The sequence below is a fragment of the Urocampus carinirostris genome, chromosome 7 (assembly GCF_059441175.1).
Source record: "Urocampus carinirostris isolate Australia breed hairy pipefish chromosome 7, RoL_Ucar_1.0, whole genome shotgun sequence".
Taxonomy (NCBI): Eukaryota; Metazoa; Chordata; class Actinopteri; order Syngnathiformes; family Syngnathidae; genus Urocampus; species Urocampus carinirostris.
The window spans coordinates 30877367-30899945 of NC_142355.1; the positions used below are offsets into that span (position 1 = coordinate 30877367).

At 38.1% G+C, this 22579-nt stretch overlaps 1 protein-coding gene across 1 annotated transcript in view; it reads right to left on the bottom strand.

Moving 5' to 3' along the window:
- Positions 1–22579, bottom strand: part of LOC148362955 (uncharacterized) — a 124922-nt gene that overhangs the window by 93578 nt on the left and 8765 nt on the right. The window contains exon 4 of the mRNA XM_088340553.1: positions 13880–13956. Within this exon, the coding sequence (XP_088196679.1) occupies positions 13880–13930 (51 nt within the window). The 5' untranslated portion in view covers positions 13931–13956. The remainder of the gene's footprint in view (positions 1–13879; positions 13957–22579) is intronic.

Below are 22579 nucleotides of genomic sequence, written 5' to 3' on the forward strand. Positions count from 1 at the left end.
AAGAAGAAATGATTGGTCACTAAATATGTCATCAATACCAAAATGTAAGATCAATTGTTGTAAAACTGTCACTATTGCATTATAAATAGGTATTATAATAAGGGGCTATTGCTGCATGGAATCATAAGTATCCTCAACAAAACTGACGCATGAAAAAAAAAAAAAAAAAACGAATATTGCATTGGAGTAAAAATAAAAAATAAATATTATTAGGGTTTATGAAATAATACAACATTATAATTACAATGTTTCTCTTAAAAAATGTCAAACAAATATTCATTTATTATTTACATAGAAATAGAAACGAACTGCATGCATTTTACAAAATATTGATAAATGACTGTTCATATTTTTAAAAAGTGTCAGTAGCTAAAGTGAAAGGAAAAATAAAGGCTGGTAATTAAGTGGTGCGATATTTTAATCAGCAACCATTCAGGCTACTTTTTTTCCTCTGATTTGGGTCCCTTCCCTCCAGCAATTACATAAAATAAATGTCATCAGGTATTTCCCGCTCCCCCATCCCATTTCTTTCTTTCGTTTCACTGAAATGTCTGCTAAAGGTCCCAGTGGGATTATAAAAAAAGAAAAAAAGGGAGGAGGTGAATTGTCCTACCTGGCACAAAAGTCATCTTAAACCATTGGAGTAAAGATTGTAAAAGAAAAGTAAATACTGTCTTATAAAAAATATGGGTCATTATTTTACCCTGGGCTATCTGAGGTGTATTGTTTGACTGACATAGATGAGGGGAAAATGAAAGACTTAAAAGCCCCGTTTGAAATTATTGCTATTGGTGTCAGAATGCAAGCTAGCGATTTTCATCAAGATTTAACATTAAAAATGTGTGTAATATGAGCCCTAAATATATTAAAGCTTTACTTATTGCGATTCCCAATATATATCTGACCCAAATATTTACTTTTAATCTTAAAAATAAAAGGAGTGTGATTATCTGTTTCAAAAACGGTGTCACAAAAATGGGGTGGTTTTGTATTTGCTTGGTAATCATGCTTAGTTTCAAAATTGGACAATAGGATTTATTTTTTTTAAAATGCAGGAAATAATAACTGGGAGTACACATCACTATACCAATGAATGTATACATTTTCCCCGTGTTTAATAAATATATTTTTTTCATCATTTGAAAATCATGCCGCGTAACAATTTTTGTATTGGGAACAATAATAAGAAAAAAACTCCTTTTACTTTAAACCAATATTGGTCTTGCCCATTTTGGCTATGATCCTGATCGTCTTAGTCAACGTCATCGTAGATTGCTAATATTCTCGCAGTGCACAACCAATGTTATCCTCGATCAAGCTTTTACTTTCCACGCGTATTGCTCTGCCTTCCTCATCCCAATGCAGACAGGGAGTTCTCAGTCATGTGAGGAAAGTACAATAAATTCAGAGTATAGCAAGACTTTGGGGAGTGAAACTGACATTTGTGCTGCAAACTAAACTAAATTTTGAGTTTCTGTTACAGAGTAAAACAATCTGTAGACTAGATAAAGTCTGCCTTAACTCAGCACAGCAACATATAGTAAGACACTAAATGTACATCAAGTGGGGGAATATCCAAGAATTATGCTGAAAAAAATGGTGTTATTTGGTAAATAAAACTAATTATCTTGGTTTTTATTATATAGTTTGGCTTGCTCTGAGTAAATAGATGCCACTTTATGTTTGTAAGGCTTATCTTCGCTTAATGAGGGGGTTTGCAATCATTAATAAGCAGAGCAATTGGCTGAGGTTCACAGGTATGCATCACTGAAGATGACTATCCAAACATGGTGCAACATTTAATGCAAGAAGCAAACCGAACGTTCAAAGCTCAAATATCATTAGCCAGATATTTTTACAACTTCACGTTATCCAGCTTGGTAGCCTAGATGGTAGGGCGCCCGCTCCGAGACTGGGAGGTCGCTGGTTCAAGCCTCGGCCGAGTCATACCCAAGACTTACAAACATTGGTACTCATTGCCTCCCTGCTTGGCGCTCGGTATTAAAGGTTGGAATTGGGGGGTTTGGTCACCTAATGACTAAAATGGCTGCGCCCTGTTTAGCTGCGGCTGCATCGGCTCGCTACAGTTTAACTGTACGGGTCACGTGTATTGACATTTCGTTCTGTGTGCATGGTTACAAAGAATGGCAATAAAGTAAATATTTTCTCTTTAAATTGTAATGACATGTCAGCTTCACAAAAGCTGGAAAACACTTGGCGCGGAAACCTGTAAATCAGGTTGAGAGCTTTAAATTCAAAACTATCCAAAATACTGCAAGATGCAAGTGTATTTATTCATGGGATTAGGTGCTCCACTGTGTGCACATTTTATCATTTCACACACCGAGCCTAAACGGTGAGGAGTGAAGAGGAATATGTGTAATTTATAACATGTTGGGACTTTTTATACAGACTCTGTGAGACATATCTTTTTTACTCCCAGGCACAACGTAGTACAAGTCTAAATTGGTGCGTCGCCAACATGTTGACAGCACTTTGTTAGTAGGTATCAGCTTGCAGTGAGCAGACACCGGGAGGGGAGTGGTAATCATCTCTATCTCTGGTTCCTTGGCAGCGTTTCTCCCCCGCCCCGTCGCGACCGGCATGCTGGCAGACACTCGCCATTGAGCGGCTGTCAGGCAGAAAAGGGGTGCAGTGATGTGGGATGTGGGCTCAGGGGTAGGCCAGTTCACTATTATTTCTTTCCAAAAGACGCTGAAGCTAAAAAGCTCTAAGTGGCATCCCCAATCTTACCTGCACTGGCCGTTTTGACAACGATAACAAGGACACCAACGGGAAAGAGTCAAACTCGATTACACCTCCCTGGTGGGTTTGGCCTGGCTATGGCAGTGCTTGTGGTCGCAAACTTCGATACAAGTAAAATGATATGAATTCCAGGTTAAAATTGTCTAAAAAAAATCTCACAAGTAGTCTAGTTTCAATGGGCGACTAAAAGGCTTCAAATGAATGATTAGGGCAAAATGTCACTTATGAATAGAATAGATAATTTAAAAAAGAGCTCCCTTGTCATAATTGCTCAAAGCGTTGTAACAAGTGTTTTATCCATTTTGCAACTACCCCAATTAACCTGACAAGCATGTTTTTGGAATATGGCAGGAAATTGGATGTCCGCAGGAAACCCACGCAAGCACAGAGACAACATGCAACATTTGCACAAGAACGCTGATAGCTGAATTTGAACCAATGACCTCAGAACTGTGCTGCAGATACACTAACCACTCATCTGCCTTGCCACCCGCAACTCGACTTGATGGACCTAAATCGTCTACCATAGGGCAACAGTTCAAACAATGTCGAGAGTAGAAAATGTCCTTCACAAAGAGGTGGGTTCAGTTAAAATGATGTGTAAATGGTAAGACAATCAAAACCATTTATTAGAAATAATATACTCTACATTGCCCCTCTAGTTTATTTCAGATTAATTATGTTAAAGTGAGGGATAATTTGTGTTATACTAGCTAATTGCAACACAGAAGTCTGACATGTTTCATCACAATCTTTCTGCAAAAGAATAACTTTGCAAATGTAATCAATTATGCGTTGCTTCCACTTTAGTGAACTAATACAAAAGTTTAAAAACTAATTGCATTGTCCCATATTTATTGCAATACATTTATAAAATAATGCTAAAAATGCAAAATATTACCTCCCCCCATGTTTGATTGTTTACTACACTTTTGTTTTTTTGTTCTTTATTAAAAATTAGATTTTTGCTGGTATTTTATACAAAAGAGTGGCTGAGAGAAACGCAATCTTATTTCTCTGTTTATGCTGCAAAATTGACAAAAAAACTGACTTTGAATGATATTAAAGTACCTTAGAAAACTGATTGCAATGTATTGTGTAGTGTATTGATTGAGAATGGTCTCAGTTTTATATTTTAATTGTAGGAATCAAATCAAGATGTCAATTCTAAAAAATATATTATGGAGTCGATAATACATGAAAAAATATTATCCTCAACAATATGTAGTAAATAGAAATCTATTTCTGTGTTCCTTCCATTCATGTTTTAACCAAATTACGTGCAGATTATGTCTTTATGGTAATCGATTACCATTATATTTAGTGTACGTCAAAGGTAAAAAAAAAAATAAAAAAAAAGATTCCCTCTGCCTCATTGGTAAGACATTTACAAGATGTCTGAATAATAGTCTGCCACTTTGCTGTAATAAATAAACAAATGAAAGCTGATTTAAAATCATAGGACAAAGCCCGATTGTTCATGCCAAATAATCTTTGAAACAAATCTAATCATCAAAAAAAGAAGAGACAAACAAAAGGTTAAAACTTAAAGGGGAAAAAAATAAAAATAAACTCTATGGAAAATAACTTAAATGCCAGAAAACAGCAGCGCGCTTTGCTAAGTTGCAGTTTCTCACAACCTGGACCTGTGATCTTTAGAGCGATACCCTGCAGTTCGTAGCAACAAATACGCTCAATCACTCTGGGAGATACTAAGTCTCTCTGTTGGCCAATTACTGGTTCTTAACAGCCTGGGGCGTAGAGGAAACTTTGACTCCTGGAAATAAAGACCAATGTAAGGGAGAAGCACTGCAGCTATTAAAATCTTTATAATTCTCCAAATCACCAGCGATTTGTTTTGCCTCGTGGCTTGTTCCGCTACGTTCTTGTTGCTATTGCAAAGGGCAAGGGGTGATTACAATTGTGAAGAGCAACCTTATTTTTACGTCTCTGCTTGAGAGAAAAATAAATAAAATAATGGTGTTGCCATTTTTTTTTCCTTGTTGTTGTTGGGGGTGCAGAAGGCAAAGATCTTTTCTGTGGCATAATTGCCTGGAGTTAGAGAGTAAAGGCTTTGCACTGCTGATGTAAGTGTGGGCCTTTCATCGGGGGGGCTGGAGTCAGAACCGCTTTATAAAATCAGGGACTCAGGAGGATCAGCCTTCTTTTATTATGGAATGAAAGACTTTTGAAAAGAGAAAAGTTATCATTTATCTATTTCTGAATTAGACCTTTCCTTGACTGATGCTGCGGCTGCTGGCTTTGCTATTATTGTTTACTATCATGCTTGCCATTATTCATTCAGATTTATGCTCATTTCCACTTTCTATTGCAAAAATTCTGCACGTTGATTAATTTTCAGGACATATCCTGAAATTACTTGCCTATTCAAACTGAGTGGGCAGTCAAAAGTGTTGGAGAGGATAACACAATTATGGAGTAAAAATCTCTCCAATTTAACAGCGGGACGTTAACTTTTGAGAGAGAGGCTCACACTTCACCTCATAATTAAAAATGCTACCATGGGGAAAACTGGGAAAGGAAAACACCAACATTGGCCACTAGGAACATTTAGCGAGCTGATGGCTTCTCCAAAAGCGCTTCTTTCGTTCGACTGGGTTTTCGGGTCAAGAATGGCTCTCAGTCTCCCGCACTACGCCCCCCCCTTTTAGCAATGCAATAGTACTGTAGCTAACAACTCCTTATATTCTACTAGTTACCAACTATTCAAACAATTTGTCGAATAATCGGATAATTAGTATTTTTCTTCTTAAATTTAGCATGATGTTGATTTAACTACATGTAGAATGATCTATCTATATACCAAAGCCATATCCCCCACATGGGGGTGGCTTTAGTTAAGAACACTCTTATATTAACCAAACATTTATTCCCCTTTGCTCTTCCCAACCTGACATAGAACACTAAGCCCACAGCACCACAAGGGGTGAGTTGCTGTGCAATGCAACCTTTCTTTAGCAGAGGGCCCTGAAAGCATACACTGGTTTACTACCTCTGCATAATATGTGTTGATAGAACAGTAGAAAACTAAATAAAACAAATACTAAGTGCAAGTTTGTTTAGTTGTCAACTGCAAAACAAAAAGAGCTTAATGTTTCTCAACACTTTAAAATCAAACGGTTTAAACAACAGATGTTTGTCGTGTTTAACATTTTAACAACTGATGTTTGTTCTTCGAAATGCATGCATTTAAATATGTTTGTCAGGAACGGTCCGGCATAACGTTTGAGCTCTCTTTTATGGTGAAATATATGCGTATTAAATGTGCGTCACCAAACCCTATCAGCTTGAATGGTGGTTGAATCTTAGCGATTCAGGTCAGACTCTTTTTTTGTTCAACTGTCCGATGGGCTCTTAAAATATTTGTGCATCACCGAGCTACAACCATGATACGGAAGGTCCACTTAGTAAACTTTGCAGGCAGTCTTTTTATTTGCCGTGCCAGGCTAAAATGCTCCCAAACTTTAGAAGTTTTGGTATAAGTAATATTGACAAAGTAGTTTTCTGTATGTTACCACTTGAGGCAGACGCATAAGCAACTCTCAGACTCGTGTTGAGATGCCTTACTCTGTCGGAAAAACAGTAAACATTGTTGACAATTACTATTATAGATTTTTGTCGACTAATTGTTGCGGCCCGACCGTGCAAGTGGACAGACGAAAGCCCTTTTGAAACTTCAGCCTCTGATCTGCAGAGTATACTAGAGCCGGGAGCTGATGGACGAATGGGTCATAAGAAGGATGTCCCGACCATAAATCAGACTACGGGGGTGACAGCACACAAAATAGGTGAATTGTCCTTGGGTGTGCAATGCATGCAGCGCCCCTTGTGTCCCCGCGTCGCACCACCCTTTTTATTATTTGGTAGTGAGTCAAACGGATGCCCAACCAGCATTTCTTCCCTCCCCCTTGTGTTTCCTAACCCCCACACACGCTCTCCCCAACTGGACCTAGCTATGAACTGTTTCCAGAGTCAGTTACTGGTGTAATTGAAAGTGCTTTGTCATCGCTTTCAGCCAAACACTGATGGATGTGAAGTTGAATGAGGTTTGGGGTTTAGTTATACGAGTGAGTCTGCGCGAGATTTATCACCAGAGGCTTAAGAGGCTACAAGAGACTATTAAAGTGCCGCTGTAGCCTACATTGTCGCAAACTGTTCATTATTATTCATTAAAATAGAATGCCTTTAATATAGCTACTTTCCATCTGAGGTGGGAAAAAAAACACATGATGTGTTCTTGTAACATTTGAAAAAAAAAAAAACACACTCCAAAAGAAAATTATCAGCAGTTGATTAAATGGAAAAACATTTTACCTTCAGGTTCAATATATTTAAATTGCATGTGTTCATTTTTCTTCAAGGAGTTCACACTGCTTAACGTGTTCAAGCATCATGAATTTTAAAATAAAGTGAATGCGAATAATTAAATGTCCAACTTTAATAAAATCCAACAATGCGCCAATTTAAAGGCTCTTCACAGTTTCAGCAACGAATACATTTCATAGGGTTATTTTATTGGGCGTTTGTCAGGTCATTATGCCAGTTATAACAAGTCAATACCTTTAGAAGCAAGACAATGTTTCACTCTAAAACAAATAAATGCAATACCATGTTTTTCAGAGAAAAAAATTAGTATGGGGAATTAATAATAATAATAATAATTTCCTTGTATTGTCATTCTGTGTAACAATGTACACAGAACGAAATGTCGATTGCACCTGACCCGTTGTAGCGAGCCGATGCAGCCGCAGCCAACCGACCACTTTTTAAGTCTTAGGAATGACTCGGCCGGGGCGCGAACCACCGACCTCCCAGTCTCAAAGCGGGCGCCTTACCATCTAGGCTACTGAGCTAGCACTTAATACCAAACCTAGGTACGGATACTACTTGTAATTGAAGAGAATCAAAAATTCATACAAAACAACAAAGACCCCGTTTTACTGACAAATGAGGATACACTTGACATCTGATTTCAATTCAAGTTGTTTTTTTCCCTCTGCAAGTATTTTTTTTGTCAAGTTGAAATAAACATAGTTTTTGAAGGCTGAACCAGAAAAATTACAAACCTTTTCTCTTCACTTTGCCATTGTGACTAACATCTTTGCCGTATATTTTTTTCGTATTAATTTTGAATATAAAGCTGTATGATTGTGGCTTTGTTGAATCTTGGTGAAATTATATTATTTTTGAAAATATATTAAAGTTGGACAACTCAAATGTTAATTCTAGTCACAATACTGTAGAAATATGTATTATCACAAATGAAATTATATTTTTAAAAGTATAACTATGAACTGTTGTCTAAATTTGGTTCTTTAGAAGTGTTTTTAAGTAAGTAAAATGTATACAGACAAAGGCCGGGGCAGCCTAGACCAAACAATTAATGTTGAATACATTTATTGGTTGCTTGATATTTCATGAGTTCTTTGAATGTAAACATATTCATATTGGACAGGTAGCACTTGAAATGATCATGAATTAGAAAAAAACTACAGGAAATATGCGTTACAGGCTTTCAATGCCAAATTGGGCACTTGGCCAGGACTGTAAATCCCTCCATTCAATTTGATCAAAGACATTTTATGAAGGCTTTATTGCAATTTTTCAGTGATCACATGTAGTCACCAGGAAAGCAATGGAACCATTTAATTTCATTTCCAGATCAAAAACCTCATGCAAAGTGTGGGAGGCGCGCTAGTTCTTATTGTCTCCGCTTATTATAGTCTGTTCCCAGCTGCCCAAACTGTGAGGGCCTGGATCAGGTCCAGCATCGGCTCTGATCTGGGCCTCTTTGTGATTTGGAGTAGTACAGGGCTGCTGTCCTAGAGCCATGTTGGAATGCAAGAGCAGTGGTGGAAAAAGGCAGGGAGACATGACCTCTCTGTATGATGCGAACGCAAGTAACCAGGCAAGAGCAACACATGAGGTTGGTGGGATTATAAATAAGTAGCTGTGCTGAAGACAGCAAATAAGAGAGGTGAATACTGCAACCCACAGCGTGGTTATAAATGTTGCCCTTTCCCAACATTGGCCTGAAGCTGCCAAGACAGGACGGATAAAATGGGTTTAACGAGATATTTTCCTTGTCAAATTTCCTTAACAAATTGGAACTATTCATTTGGAGTTGTTGTTGAACCAAAAACATTGACTGGAAATCAGATGCTAAAATGCCTCAAATTAACTAGTTGAGTATTTGATTATAATACTTTTTAAATCCACCAAATTGTATATGGAAAAACGACAAATGGTGGTGACAGTAAAAATACAGTGTGTTGTAAAAAAAACTAAAATAGAAAAAAATGAGTTTTTTTTTTTTTTTTTTAATCACTAGCAATCAGGTTTTCCAATGCATTTTAGTATTTGGGTTTTGTTTTAAGAGCAGGGATAGGCAAAACTGTTGAGTCACAAGCTGCATGAAGTTAAACAATTTGGCAGAGTGGCCGGGGTAGAAATATACAGTACGTGCAGACAAATACCGAATTTTCCGAACTATAAGACGCACCTAAAATCCCCGAAATGGACAGATATTTCAAAGGGTGCCATATTATCCGGTGTGCCTTATTGACTGGAAAATAGGGTGGATAAAATTGGAAATGCAGTTACATTGAAATGAAGTTGCAAACAGTCACCATTTATGAATGAATTGATTCATTTTAGTCATAATGTGAATGTTTTAAAAAATACATTATTTCAAATTAAATGCATTTTTATTCTCTATGCAATCCTAGCTTCTACTGTCCATGTGCCTTATAGTCCAGTGCGCCTTATTTATTAAAATATTTTACAAAAGACTATTTTGGGGGGAAGTGCCCTAATAATTTGGCGCGCCTTACAATGCAGAAAATATGTATGTGTTTTTGTTTTTTATGAACCATTTCATCAAATTTGTTTTGAAACACACATAATTAAATCAAAGTAATACATGATGCCCCTTTTTAAGCAATAGATTTGATCATATGCATTTAAATTAAACTTGAATGTAAGTTTTAGGCAGTACAAGGGGTGAGTGGTTAGCGAGTCCGCGGCACAGTACTGAGGTCATGAGATTGAACCTTCCTGTGTGGAATTTGCATAGATATGCGGTTGCTTGTTGGTAAATTGGCATGGTAAATGAACATTAGCTCGCAGATGGTTTGTGATGGGGCATCGCCGTGACTGCTAACAAACAATTGATTAACTTGTAAACTCCCATTGCCCAGCTGTTATTCGGGCTGTTTACCATAAATAAAAGAGGGGGAGAAAGGAATGAATCCAGATGCTTTGAGTGTGGCAGGAAAGCAATCTGTCATTGTTCTCAACTAACACTGATGGATGCAGCTTTGAATGGGGATTGGTTTTAGTTAAACATGACAAAGTGAGGGATGACACGCCACTGGTCACAAAGGTCCAGGGGTCGCGCAACGCCTCAAGCGCTTCTTTTTTTTTAACTGGCTGAGGCAATTTCATGTCTATGTATCGAATACCAAAAAATAAGGCGTGTTCCAGATTATTTAGATTTGATATGAATAAAATACCTCAACATTATTTTAATGAATTGGTGGAGGTTCATTAAGTTTTTAGTGAAATAATGTCTCTTCATAAATGAGATTAGTAGCTGAATTCAAGAATAAATTGAACAATTTACAGGGGGTCAATTTCTGTCACATTTGCCTAATGAGGAATTCACTTTGAATTGAGTGTTTTGAGGGAAGTTTTGAAATCAGAAAAAAATGCTCCTTCGGCAGCGATGAGTAATTGCTACATATTAGAGCATTTTTAAGACTTCGTGTGTCCAAATGAGAACTCAAAAGTGTTTTATTTATTTACAATAGGTCTCTATACAACTAAAGTTATTTTTCCATAATTATAAAAGTGTGAAAAACAAAATTTCACCTTAGTAATTGGGGATAATTATGGGTAAGTGGCATATTCAAAAACGTTTGTAACGGTAAACTTTTATTTAAGATCGGTTTCCTTTTTGTTTTCTTCATGTTGAAGAATGGCCTTCAGTACCACTCAAATATAATATAGTCCTTATGGTTGTTGTGAAGAGTTACTAATTGGCAAGATGCATTTTTGGTCAAAAAAGCCAACATTTCATTAGCCCAAATATTTGCAGGGTTATGAAGATTGTTTCCCTTATTTTGAGGGTAAAAAAGATAACTCAACTGAGCATCCATCAGTCAAACACTGTATAATGAATGTCACATTAAACTGACTGTAAAACATTCCGTGCATCCAGATTATATTTACTTGTCACTCGTATAACTGCTTTGCAATTTTGAAAAATATAACTTTGAAATATTATGTGCACTATGTACCAGGGCTGCAAGATTTTGGGAAAAAAAATGATTGCAATTTTATTTTGTATTGCAATTTTGATGCGATTTCCAATTTTAAAAGTTTATTTTCTGGGCTAGTTTGGTTTTTTGTGAGAGCTTAATCATAGTAACATGCAAACTTGCCTTGTGATTACGCCATTACGACTGTAACAAAATTACAACCATAGATCTACATATAAAAACAGAATTGCAGTTGAATAATTGTTCTTTATTTTCATATAGAAAAGTACAAAGGAATTGGAGGGCTTCTACTTTCAGAATAAGAAAGTAATTTGGAGAGCGGCTGGCTAGCTGCACGCTAGGTCTCTGCAATGAATAATGTAGAAGGTACACGAACGTAGCGGTTAGTAATGCGTCTAGCGTTAGTGACTAGCCAGGCTCTGCAATGGTGGCTCGGGAGTTGTTAGCCTAGCTGTAGCACTTGACTATAAGCCACACGTACCTACATTGAAACACAAGATATTTACAAAGTATGTTTACAAATAAACAGACTATTAAAATGATTCTCAAAATGGTAGTTAGCCCTCCCCTTTCGATTTACACCTTTTCCATTACAAAGGTCTGTTAATGATAGTTTTACCCATGCACAAAGCGCAAAGTTACATCAAACTTACGTCTTCCATGGTTGCATAAGCTTGGGAAAAAAGACGCGGCTAATAGTCCGAATTTTACTGAGTATAAATCGTCTGTGAGAAAGTGCCTTTTGGAATGAGAAATTTAAATGTTACCAAAATCTGTAATATTGGAATGATTCAATGTGTCATGTACCCATACAAAACCAACTTCATTGAAATCTAAGGTGGTTTTAAAGGCGGTGTCCGTAACTTCAAACTTCAACTTGCGGTTGGCTGAAATCATCGTTGCAGCCTCAGTCAAGAAATTCTTACTCGATTAAAAAAAATCTTCCTTCCTCTTGTTTGGGGGATTGGGTTTGTATTTGGCCTGCATATAAAGCAGTCCTTTTCTTGCCTTCACCATTTTCATCCTTGAACAAAAGAAAATCAGGAACACGCGCACAAAACCAACTCCCTGCCTCTTTTCCTCCAGGGTAGTGCACTCTGTGGACTGAACACCTAGGGTAAAAGATAAAAACTGATAGGCCCGGTGGAAAAAAATATATAAAGCTCTAATCTCAATTTAGAAAAAATATTTTCAAACTTTTTAGGCAAACCTCAGACTACACACCCATCCTTAAAATAAATGGCACTTTACACACTTTTTGTCAAACACACTGCTCCAAATTGCATTGCACAAATACATTTCTCATCCTCTAAGAGACAGAATGTAAGATAGGCATGTTTTTTGTGATTCTGCTTTCATTTATTTAGTGTGAGTCCATGTGGCCAGCCTGTTTGCAGTCTTGGCTGTAGAGCAGGCGGCTAAAGCAAATTGTCGATACTAGGCAGCAGAACACAAGGCTGCCTTCTTGGAAAAAAAAGAAACAGAAGAGGAGTTCTAGTAGTAAGCCCACAGACAGGAAAACTCAAGAGGAAACACCAGAAAGCCATTAACTAACCACATTATTATGGTGATCTATTAGCAGAGAAGAGCAATAGACAGCTAATGAACTGAATGAAGACCCCCTCCCTTCTTCCCTCCCCAGTCCTTCAGAACCATCACCACACATCAACCACACATACACAAATGCACAGCACGTATACATGGACTAAGGAACACTTTGAGAAGCAATGCAGAGTTCTCATCTCCTACAAAACAGCATGACAGATCAATGGCCGATTCCCAAACCGTAGGAATAACCGTAGGAATAAGGTTACTCACACTCTCACTGGGATTATATTCATGACATTGTGACTCCGCTGAATCTCAAGATGCACCCATTCCAATTTCAAACACGCATATTTCCTAATTAAGAGTAAGGTAGTAGAGCTTTTTGTATCTTTGGTTATACTTGCAACATCGGTGTCTGGAGTGTGAAAACAGATCTGATGGACTGGTGCCCTCGACTCCCCCTGATCAGGCTCCAGCAGGTATCCACCATGATTGACAGCCCACAGGTCAGCCGTCCATCTCCCAGTCTGTTAGAGGGTGGGCGGTAAAGAGATTTGGAATGCCTGGGACCCTGATTGCTTTATTGCTCGCCTGTCAGAACCATTGTATAGCTCTGTATTATTAGGGATCGCCATCTCTCATATTCTGGAAGGTGCCACGTCTCGACTCTGCATAAAGAACCTCCACTCTATTCAAAAATCCCCCCCTTTTCTTTTTGGAAGAAAAGAAAGCAACCATAGATTCATTCACGAAAGCTCCTGTATTTGGTTTGTCAGATAATACGACGCATGTCTAGGGGGAATGGTTGGATGGCGCAAGCATGCATGAGATTTGGCAGTCATTTTTTTCCAAGTAATACCGACAATAGTCCCAAACATTTCATTTGGATTACTCTGATGGTTATGATTATGTATCTATTATTTTAAATTATGCATTTTTCTTTGTGCATTTCACTCTAGAGTGTCTTCATATTTACGATATGTTTTAACAAATGAAAACCCTAAAAAATGTTTAAAACTTAACTATAAATGGAACATGCCAGGTAAATACACAATAATAATAATAATATAATATAAATTCAATGAATAGAGTGCAATATAAAGTAGTAAAATAATATTTAACGACAACAAATATTACCAATTAAGTTGCAAGATATATATATTTTAAAAGTTTTGTGTGCTGGTTTAGGGTGGTGATGGTCCTGGGGAAGAAATTGCATTTTAGCCTACTTGTCGTTGTTTTAAAAGACCTTTATCACCTACCAGAAAGCAGGTCAAAGAGGTGGTGGATGTGGTGGAAAGAGTCCATTCCATCTGTGCCGGATTAGATGGATGCTATACTGTAAGTACAAGATAGCATTTAATACAAAAAAGGTGCTATCTTCTACAAAGAAAAGAGAGCTTATAGACCAATGTTCTGAAAAGGATATCTTTCATTCACTGTAGCATAATTTAGTCTTGAAAAACAACTAAAAGGTTTTCATTTCCTTTTTTTTTTTCCTCTTGCGTTTTTTTTGTTGGGATGACAGACCAGTGCCTACGAGTCTCATAAAGCCTCAGTGATGGTCATGCCTAATCCCCTGTTACTCCAGGCCAAGGTAGTACAAGCCCACTGGGGTGTCTTGTCAGGATCTCAATGGAAAAAAGGCGACAAGCACAGACTCACGCCTTTGAGGCAGAAGAGGAATCTCAGGAGACTCTGTATATCACTCCCACCCCAAAATCCATGACCATCTCGTGTTGTTGACTTCTTGAATGCCACAGTGAACGAGCTTCACCCTTAGTTGCCTTCCTGGCAGTGCTACCCTTGTGAAGCCTGCTGGGAGCGTTGGTGAGATGTTAGATTAAACCTGTAAGTCTAGAACAGTCTTCCATAGGGAGACATCCCACTGGGACTGACCAGTCTGACCATGCTCCATTATGAGTTTTATCACAGGGTGTGAAAGCATCTCTCAGTGTTTGCCTATGAATGGCCTCTTTTTTAATTGCCACACAAAAAAGTAAGCTTAATTTAAAAAAAAATGAAAAATAAATTGTGTTGTGTCTATACAGTGGGACCTCGGTTATCGCGGTTAATGGGGACCAAAACCACCCGGGATAAGTGAAAATCCGCGAAGTAGCGGCACACCTTAAAAATTTGAATTTTATTATTATTATGTTTTAGACCCGGTTAATGGGGCCCAGAGCCACCCGCGAAAAGTGAAAATCTGCGAAGTAGCGACGCCCTTTCAAAAATGCTTAAAAACTTTTTTTTTTAATTATTTTTTTTTTTTATTAGACCTGCGAAGCTCTGAACCCGCGAACATGGAACCAAAGTAGCGACGCCCCTTCAATAATGCTTAAAAAAATATATACATAATTTATTTTTATTTTTTAAGCCTGCGAAGCTCTAAATCCGCGAACGTCGAAGCGCGAAGTAGCGAGGTCCCACTGTATTACTAACCTTATTAAAATGTAATCAAAGGTCATAATGAGAAAGGAAAATCAATTAGATTTACAATGTAAAGGGCATATTGTGAGTGTGTCAGTTGACATACAGAATGTAACGTATGCATAAAATAATTTACTGTAGTACTCATATTAGCAAAAATGATTTCAATTAGGATTGATTGTTTCCCTACTGTATTTCTGTGTTTGTGTGAGAAAACGATAATAACCTCATCATTCCTCTTACCCACAACCCTTCTCACTGGAAGCCATATTGATTTTGTTAGTCTGAGAGTCCTCGCGTTGCCTGGCCTCTACCTCAGGGACAAATCTAATTGTTTATCTCTGGACAGACTTCTGCTTTATTTTACTCCCTTCTGTCTCATTACGCGCCAACATTTGTCAAGTCAAGTCTCTCCACACTCTCAAATCTCGCTTTACAGCATGTCAATCGGTTGCCCACTACAGATGGCTCGCTTATCAGCAGACCCTCCCACATGGAATCTTGTGAACATGACAGCAGTAAAGACGTTAAAAATGTGTACTCAAACTGACATACAGTTTAATCACTCACAAGAGAGTCTTCTCAGTTAATTTTCCACTCAGTGTATACGTTTCAGACTAATAACTATTAAATGTTACAGACTAAAGTACAATCTTAAGTTATTGCATTTAGTATAATTAGTAATTTAATAGTAAGTAAGGAGGTGTTACGGCCTGTGCGGAGTTTGCAGGTTCTACTCGTGCATGTGTGGGTTTCCTTCAGTTTCGTTCCACGTTCCCAAAAAATGCATGGCAGGTTAATTGGTGACTCCAAATTGTCCCTATGTATGAGTGGTTGTGTGTCTGTGTGCCCTGCGACTGGCTGGCAACCAGTTCAGGGGGTCCCCTGCTCATTGCCTGAAATTAGCTGGGATGGGCTCCAGCACTCCCGCCACCCTAGTGAAGAAAAATGGTGCAGATAATGATTTGATAGATACTTATGGAGAAAAAGAGTGAATTTGTATTTACATTTTAACCTTGATACAAAAAGATGACAACAATGCTAGTTATGATGAAGAAGGGCATAATAATGAAAGAACATGATTGATCGTTCAGTTCTCATTGCAGGTTTCATTTCTGTAAAATCAAGGCAAAGAGTGAAGTATTTTTGGACTGTACACCACATATCATTGGAAAGCTTAAACTCTTCCAAAATATAGTCAGCAGAGAAACATCACGATCAGTCTGAAACACGATACTCGAAAACTAAAAGGGCGGCGTAACTCACCAGTATGTCCCCTGGCAGTCTAACTTTTTGGAATATCCGTGAAAATGGCTTTGTTACATCAAGGACAATTCATAAAATCCAACAGTGTAAAATATTTACTCCAAAACACACGACAATGACGACAGATGAATAGGAATCCGCCTTAAACATCTCTGGTTCGTTGGACGTTGCTTAAGTAATCCGCTCGTTTCACCATATTATTGCTATTCACAAAAAAATGGACTGGTAAAATTATTCTCAATATAGTAGTTAGCAAGCCCCTTTTGATCGACACCTATTCCATGATGAGGGTCTGTTCATGCTAGTGTTATTCATGCACGAAGTGCAAAATTACATTAAACTTGAGTCTTCCTCGACACATATTCTACGTGTCCCACTTCAACCCTCACTGCTCTGGCGCCCCTGGCGGCGTTAGAAAAAAAATGCATACATTTGCCGCATCATTGCAAAAGCCACACAGTTGACAGCTTGGGAAAAAAGTTGCGCCTTATAGTTCAAATTTTACAGTAAATCTTTTACTGAGGCCTATGTTCCTAGCTTATAGTCACCAAAAAAATCAATTACTAACGGCTCAGCTTGGATGAAGTATTTTTATTCTAGTGCCAAACTACATCGCTCACATGTTAGGTACTTCTTTATGGCCCTAGCCTCTGAGAAGGTTGGCTTCGATTCAAGACTTAACACAGTGAGACAACTTTGGAGTTTCATGATTCTAAACTCTAAAACGGTCATCCAGAAAATATGAGATACTGTAACTTTTACATTCAGGCAAAAAATGAACCCTCCTACGTTCGCAGTGTCTGACCTCAACTGATTTTACCTACACAGTAATCTCTTGACGTTTACTTACTGCTGTTCGCTACTTAGATTTTCATTGTTCTTCATTCTGAATGGCTAAACAGCCCCTTTCTCTGCCTGAGTGTCTATTATGTTACAGTTTAAACTCCTAATTAGGTACACGCAAATCTTTTTCAATTTCATTTTTTTAAATCATAATGTCAACGATATCGCTTGGACAGACTGCGGCTGAGTCCAAAAGGCAAAGGAATGTGCTTTCCATCGCCAACAAAGTTGGATACAAATTACTTGTAATAAACTTTATTCATTAATTACGCTTCTTTGCGCGTTGCTCATCGCTGGTTCACTGCTTCGCAGATTTTTAATTGAATGGATTTTGTCTTTATTGTCATTGAAATTGTATTTTGCATTGTGTTCTGTTAAACAGCACATTGTGGGGACAGATTAGGAAGGGCGCTCTGTGTTTGATGATTGTAACAGTCTGTGTGCCCGATTGTGGTTGACTGACAGCATACACCAACCTAACAGCCTGGATCGGCATGCACAGTCAAAATCTCCGGATCAAACGAAACTGGGAAGCACCGCTACCACTAGCTTTTACAGTCTTGGTACATTGAAAATAAATTCATTAATTATATCGGACACTGAAGAAAGTCAGAAGAGTGCAACAAAATTGTAATCACCAGCGGGTGTTTTATGGATTATCGGGTTCCAGAAGCGACGACAGAGGCGTCTGGGAGAAGGCAAGTGATGCTGGTCTGGCCTACTGCTCATGGCTAGGTTAACAACTCTTCAAAGGCACCTCTAAACCCTGTATCTTGCCAACGGCAGGTCCATTAGCCATGGAACGAATTACCTGGATCAACAACTAACCGCTACATTCGAAACGGTTTTAATTTAATCATTGTGGGTATCTGTCTCCATGTGAGTACACCTGATGCTTTCTTTATTACACTGAAAGAAGCCCTCCAATATCGTTTTACTTTTGCATAATGACAATAAAACCATTCATTCAACTGTGTTGTGTGTTATCATTTGCAGAACTAGAATTGTTAATTTCTCAGTCATATACTTTCCCTTTGGAAATGAGTTTATATAGAGGTAAGTAACTTTTGGGGCGGTTTTATGAAGGTGCAACGCTACTTGGCGAATATTTACTTTTCGCGGGTGGATCTGGTCCCCGTTATAAAACCAAGGTATCTATATACAGTACTCCAATTTCTTAAACAAATGTTTCAGCCTGAAGAATTGTTTTTTCTTTGTTTTTTAATGTATAATAAATTATTTAATACATACACAAACAAAAAAAAGAGGTTTCAACGATTGTGAGACTTTTTCGGAAAGCACCCCAGCTAAAAAACGAGGGGTTACTGCCCTCAAAACTTGCAATTTCACTTGGAGGCCCTACTTGCTACTTCGAATATTCTCAAAATAAATATTCAACTAAAAGTCCTAGTCAAAAAAATGTTCTGCTTTGTGCCAAGCAATGGTAGAAGCCTCAAATAGACAGGCAGGGTGGCAGATTGGTGCATTCACATTGTGCCACCTTGAACAAATCAGGTTTTCAAAATGTTTTCTGTAAATATCGTTAGCAACCATCCAAATACCATGCTGTTAGGAGCACTCGGTCTGGTTTTATCAGCGAGTTAACTCCGACGAAGTAGGCTAGATCAATAGGAACATTCTGAGGGAGCAGTCAGAGAAGAGAGTTAGAGGCCCCGGGTAGGGGGGAGAAGGCAAGAAGCAGGGAGCAATCAGAGAGCGAAAGGTATGTGTAAAACCGTGCGTGCGCGTGAACATGTGCCTTCAGGAGTGGATCGATTCACTGACAGCAGCTCGGCTTTGTTCTGGCAAAGTACTCAGATGTTAGGCGTGCGTAACATGATTGCTTTAAGGTTTTTGTTGGGGCTACTTGTGTTTTTGTTTGTCACTTTGCTCCACGCCTCATAGCATGTCTTGCTGTCGTGTTTCTTTGAGAGTTAGCAAGGTGTGCGGTCTTGCTGTTTTTGGTACGTTTTCTTTAATCACCCAAGTGACATTTTAGTCGTCACATTTTGACATATTTCTGATTGTGAGATGGGTGCAGAGGCCAGTACATAAGGGCAAGAAAAAAGTGTATCTGCACATCTGAGACAAGAATCAGCGAGCATATGTATGCTTCGAAATCCATTTATAAATAAAGAAAAATAATAATTGAAAGGCAATGGGGGAGATTGGTGCCCCTGAATTCTTTTAATAAAAGTAATGTTTGTCAAGAGAGGTAGGGAGGGAGGCTTTGACACTGCTCATCATTTTTTCAGGACAAAAGGTTTTTTTTTTTTAATCCCAGTAAAAACATATTCTTTGTACCCACGCCGACCACGTTAAGCACTTTGCATCACTAAATACTCTCTAAAGAATTATTTGAGATGAGAGCTTGGGTGTGCCTTCCTTGTGACTGAAAGGTGTTGACCGCAAAGGACAAGTAAGTGTCAATAGACTTGCTCTCCATGCCTATGGGACACTGGGACGCATGAGCTCCTTTCCAAAGTTTTAATAAGATAGCACAGATGCGCTCTTGTTTGAGCACAGTTCTGTGTCTCATTGTATTTTGGCCTCCCAACCTCGCCATTGCAAGACCTCCATTGCTTGGACTGCATGAGAGGGTCTCATTAGGACAGGCAAACGAAAACCGGGGTCAAGGTATATAAAAGGTAGTGGCCGCGAAGAAGCATGCCTCAGAGATGAGTTGGGGACCGCCACCACGTCCTAGCAGCCACCCCTGTGGACCTCTGGCCCTTCCCATCGTGACCTTCCATACCCACCATTATTTAATGAAGCAGAGCTTGATAATTATTTAGTGTGGATGAAGAAGGGGGCACAGTCTGAAAAGAAGTGTCCCACTCTAAAGGAGAGGATAGTAGGGGATGATAGAAGAGGAAAAAAAACTAACAAAAAAAAAAAGATCAAAAGCAGGCCTTTCGCTTTTCATGCCTCAGAGGCTCCAAAGAGGATAAAGAACAATTGGGCCCTGGGTATTCTGTCCTCTCTGGCAATTAGACTCAGCTGATGAAGTGAAAGGGATGAATGGCAGGGTTCAAGGCCTTCTCTAGGATTCACACAACAGGGTGTGTTTTTACCCTCTCCTCCTTTATCCCGAGCTCCCCAAATGCGGCTGAAATATTTCCAGATGAAGACAATGTGGCTCGAGGTGCCAAATCGCAATCACGGGCGGGGGCTTTCGAGATTGAGGAGCTTTGAGAGGAGACGAGGGGGCACAAGCAGACCGCAGTGCAATCATGTGCGCAAACACATTTTTCTGCAAAGTGGCCACGAAAATGATAGGAATTTTTTATCACAAGATTTAGGTCCAAACTACTTCATGCAATGATTGTCTGGTAACTCACTACCCCCCCTGGTCTGTTCAACAAAAAACGCACTGTTACATTTCAAAACTAACCGGTTGTACTGTAGAGAAAGATACAAGATTAATTTAGTCACACGTTTCCTTACTTATATAAGGTGCAATTAATAACTAATTGATTGATTCAACCTGTTCATTTTTCATAACCACATCAGAAAATCCACCAATTTTTACCATCTGAGGAGCGGCAATTTTCACAATTGGACCGAATTTAAAAATATATCAGTTACTTGAGGCACAGTTTACAATCGATCACAGCACTCGTCGGAAAACAGGTAAAACCAGGATTGATCATTACCTGAACTTTATCCAACTGGGACATTACTCTCAGTCAACAGAAAGTGCCAAAATGTCTGCACCCTGAAATAGATAGAAATGGGTAGTTTTTAAAGCAACATTATTATAAAACATTACCAATTACTATATTGACTTATTGGTGCTGTTAAAAGCACATCAATTATAGTAGAGAAATGTTTCGGACTTCTTGTTTAGTGTACCACCTTTTATATTCACGGTTTACACTATTGACAAGGCTGCAAACAGTTTTTTTTCCTGCCACATTTTAGCGCGGAGGAGCAAGTCGCCTAACGGTTGAAGCTCATCTTCCAAACATACATTCCATACAAAACATAGCACTGAAGCAACTTACGATCAAGTTCAAATTACGAACGATAGTCCAGAACCAACCTCGTACGAAGCGTTAGTATTTTTTATTCACTCAACACATATTTACTTAAAGAAGGCTTTATTGTATAAAATACGATGTGTGCAACATATTCAACAGTTCGTCTGAAGTCTGCTAAAGTATGGGAGCACTTCACAAAACAAAAAAAAGTGGTATGGCACAGGTGCACCACAATGGTGAGGTAGCAATCAAAACCAAAACATGGTGTCACTGACGGGGATGAAGGGTACTCAATAGCAGGGTAAGCCACTACATTATTTGTTTATCATTTGCGTTTTCAAGTGTAGAAATGCAACCTTTGTCTCTGGTAGCTAACTGATGTTAGCTTTTCAATATGATGTGTGAGCGAGAGCGAGACATTTTACTTCAGTTACATCATCTTAAGAAAATTTAATTGTGCTTCATAAAAAATAACTCAATTTTCACACAATGGTAGTAAGATTGAGCAGCAAATTTTAATTGTTTATTTTTCTGGCAAAGTCCGAGTAATTAAGTGAGGAAACGTGTTGTAGTTTGTGGTAGCTTGCTTGATGTGCTAGTGTGTGTTAGCTTTATAGTGACTGCATGTGAGTGAGCGAGAAAATACAATATTATCATAAACATGTGACCAAAGGAAGTAGGCTTAAGCAGTGTTTAATTGCGTTTTATTTAAAAAATATATTTTTTAAAAAAGCTCAACTTGTACAGAATGTTTTTTATAAGTTTGAAATTAAGCATCAAGTTTTGATTTTCTGGCAAAGTCTGAGTGATTATTTTGTCCTTCTATATTGTGCCATAAGAAAACTCATACTATTCTTTTTACCTCAATAGAAAACAGAAAACAATGACAAGTTTCATGATAAGAAAGAGACGTCACACACGCCACAGCAAGCAGCTATCATCACTAAGATCATCCTCAATGACATGCTCAAATGTTAGCATTGCAATTCAAAGTTCTCAAAAAAAAAAGGAAACGTGAGTGAGTTGGTGAACAAAGGTGATAGTAGTTACTTTTTGCCGGTTAATGTTGAATATCATGTTACAGGGTTTTCACATTTGTGTTTATTTGTTACAAAGCTCATGTCCCTTTAAACGACACAAATACCTATTTATTGTCACTTTTTTAAAAACATTCTTATTCATTTGCAGGTGTATACCATTAATTTGTGTTTAAATCAAATTATTTGACAAACACTTGAAATGTTCTTATTGATACGTGTCACTTGGTTCAGATTTGCAATGATGTCTTAATTCCAAAAGCTCATGGCCTTTAAACGACAAAATTGTCTTTTTTGCACTTGTATTGTAGTGTATTTTTGCATGTGTATAGCATTTATTAGTCTGTATTTTGTTTGTTATTAAACAATGTTTTTCTTTGTTGTTTTATATTGTAGAATATTC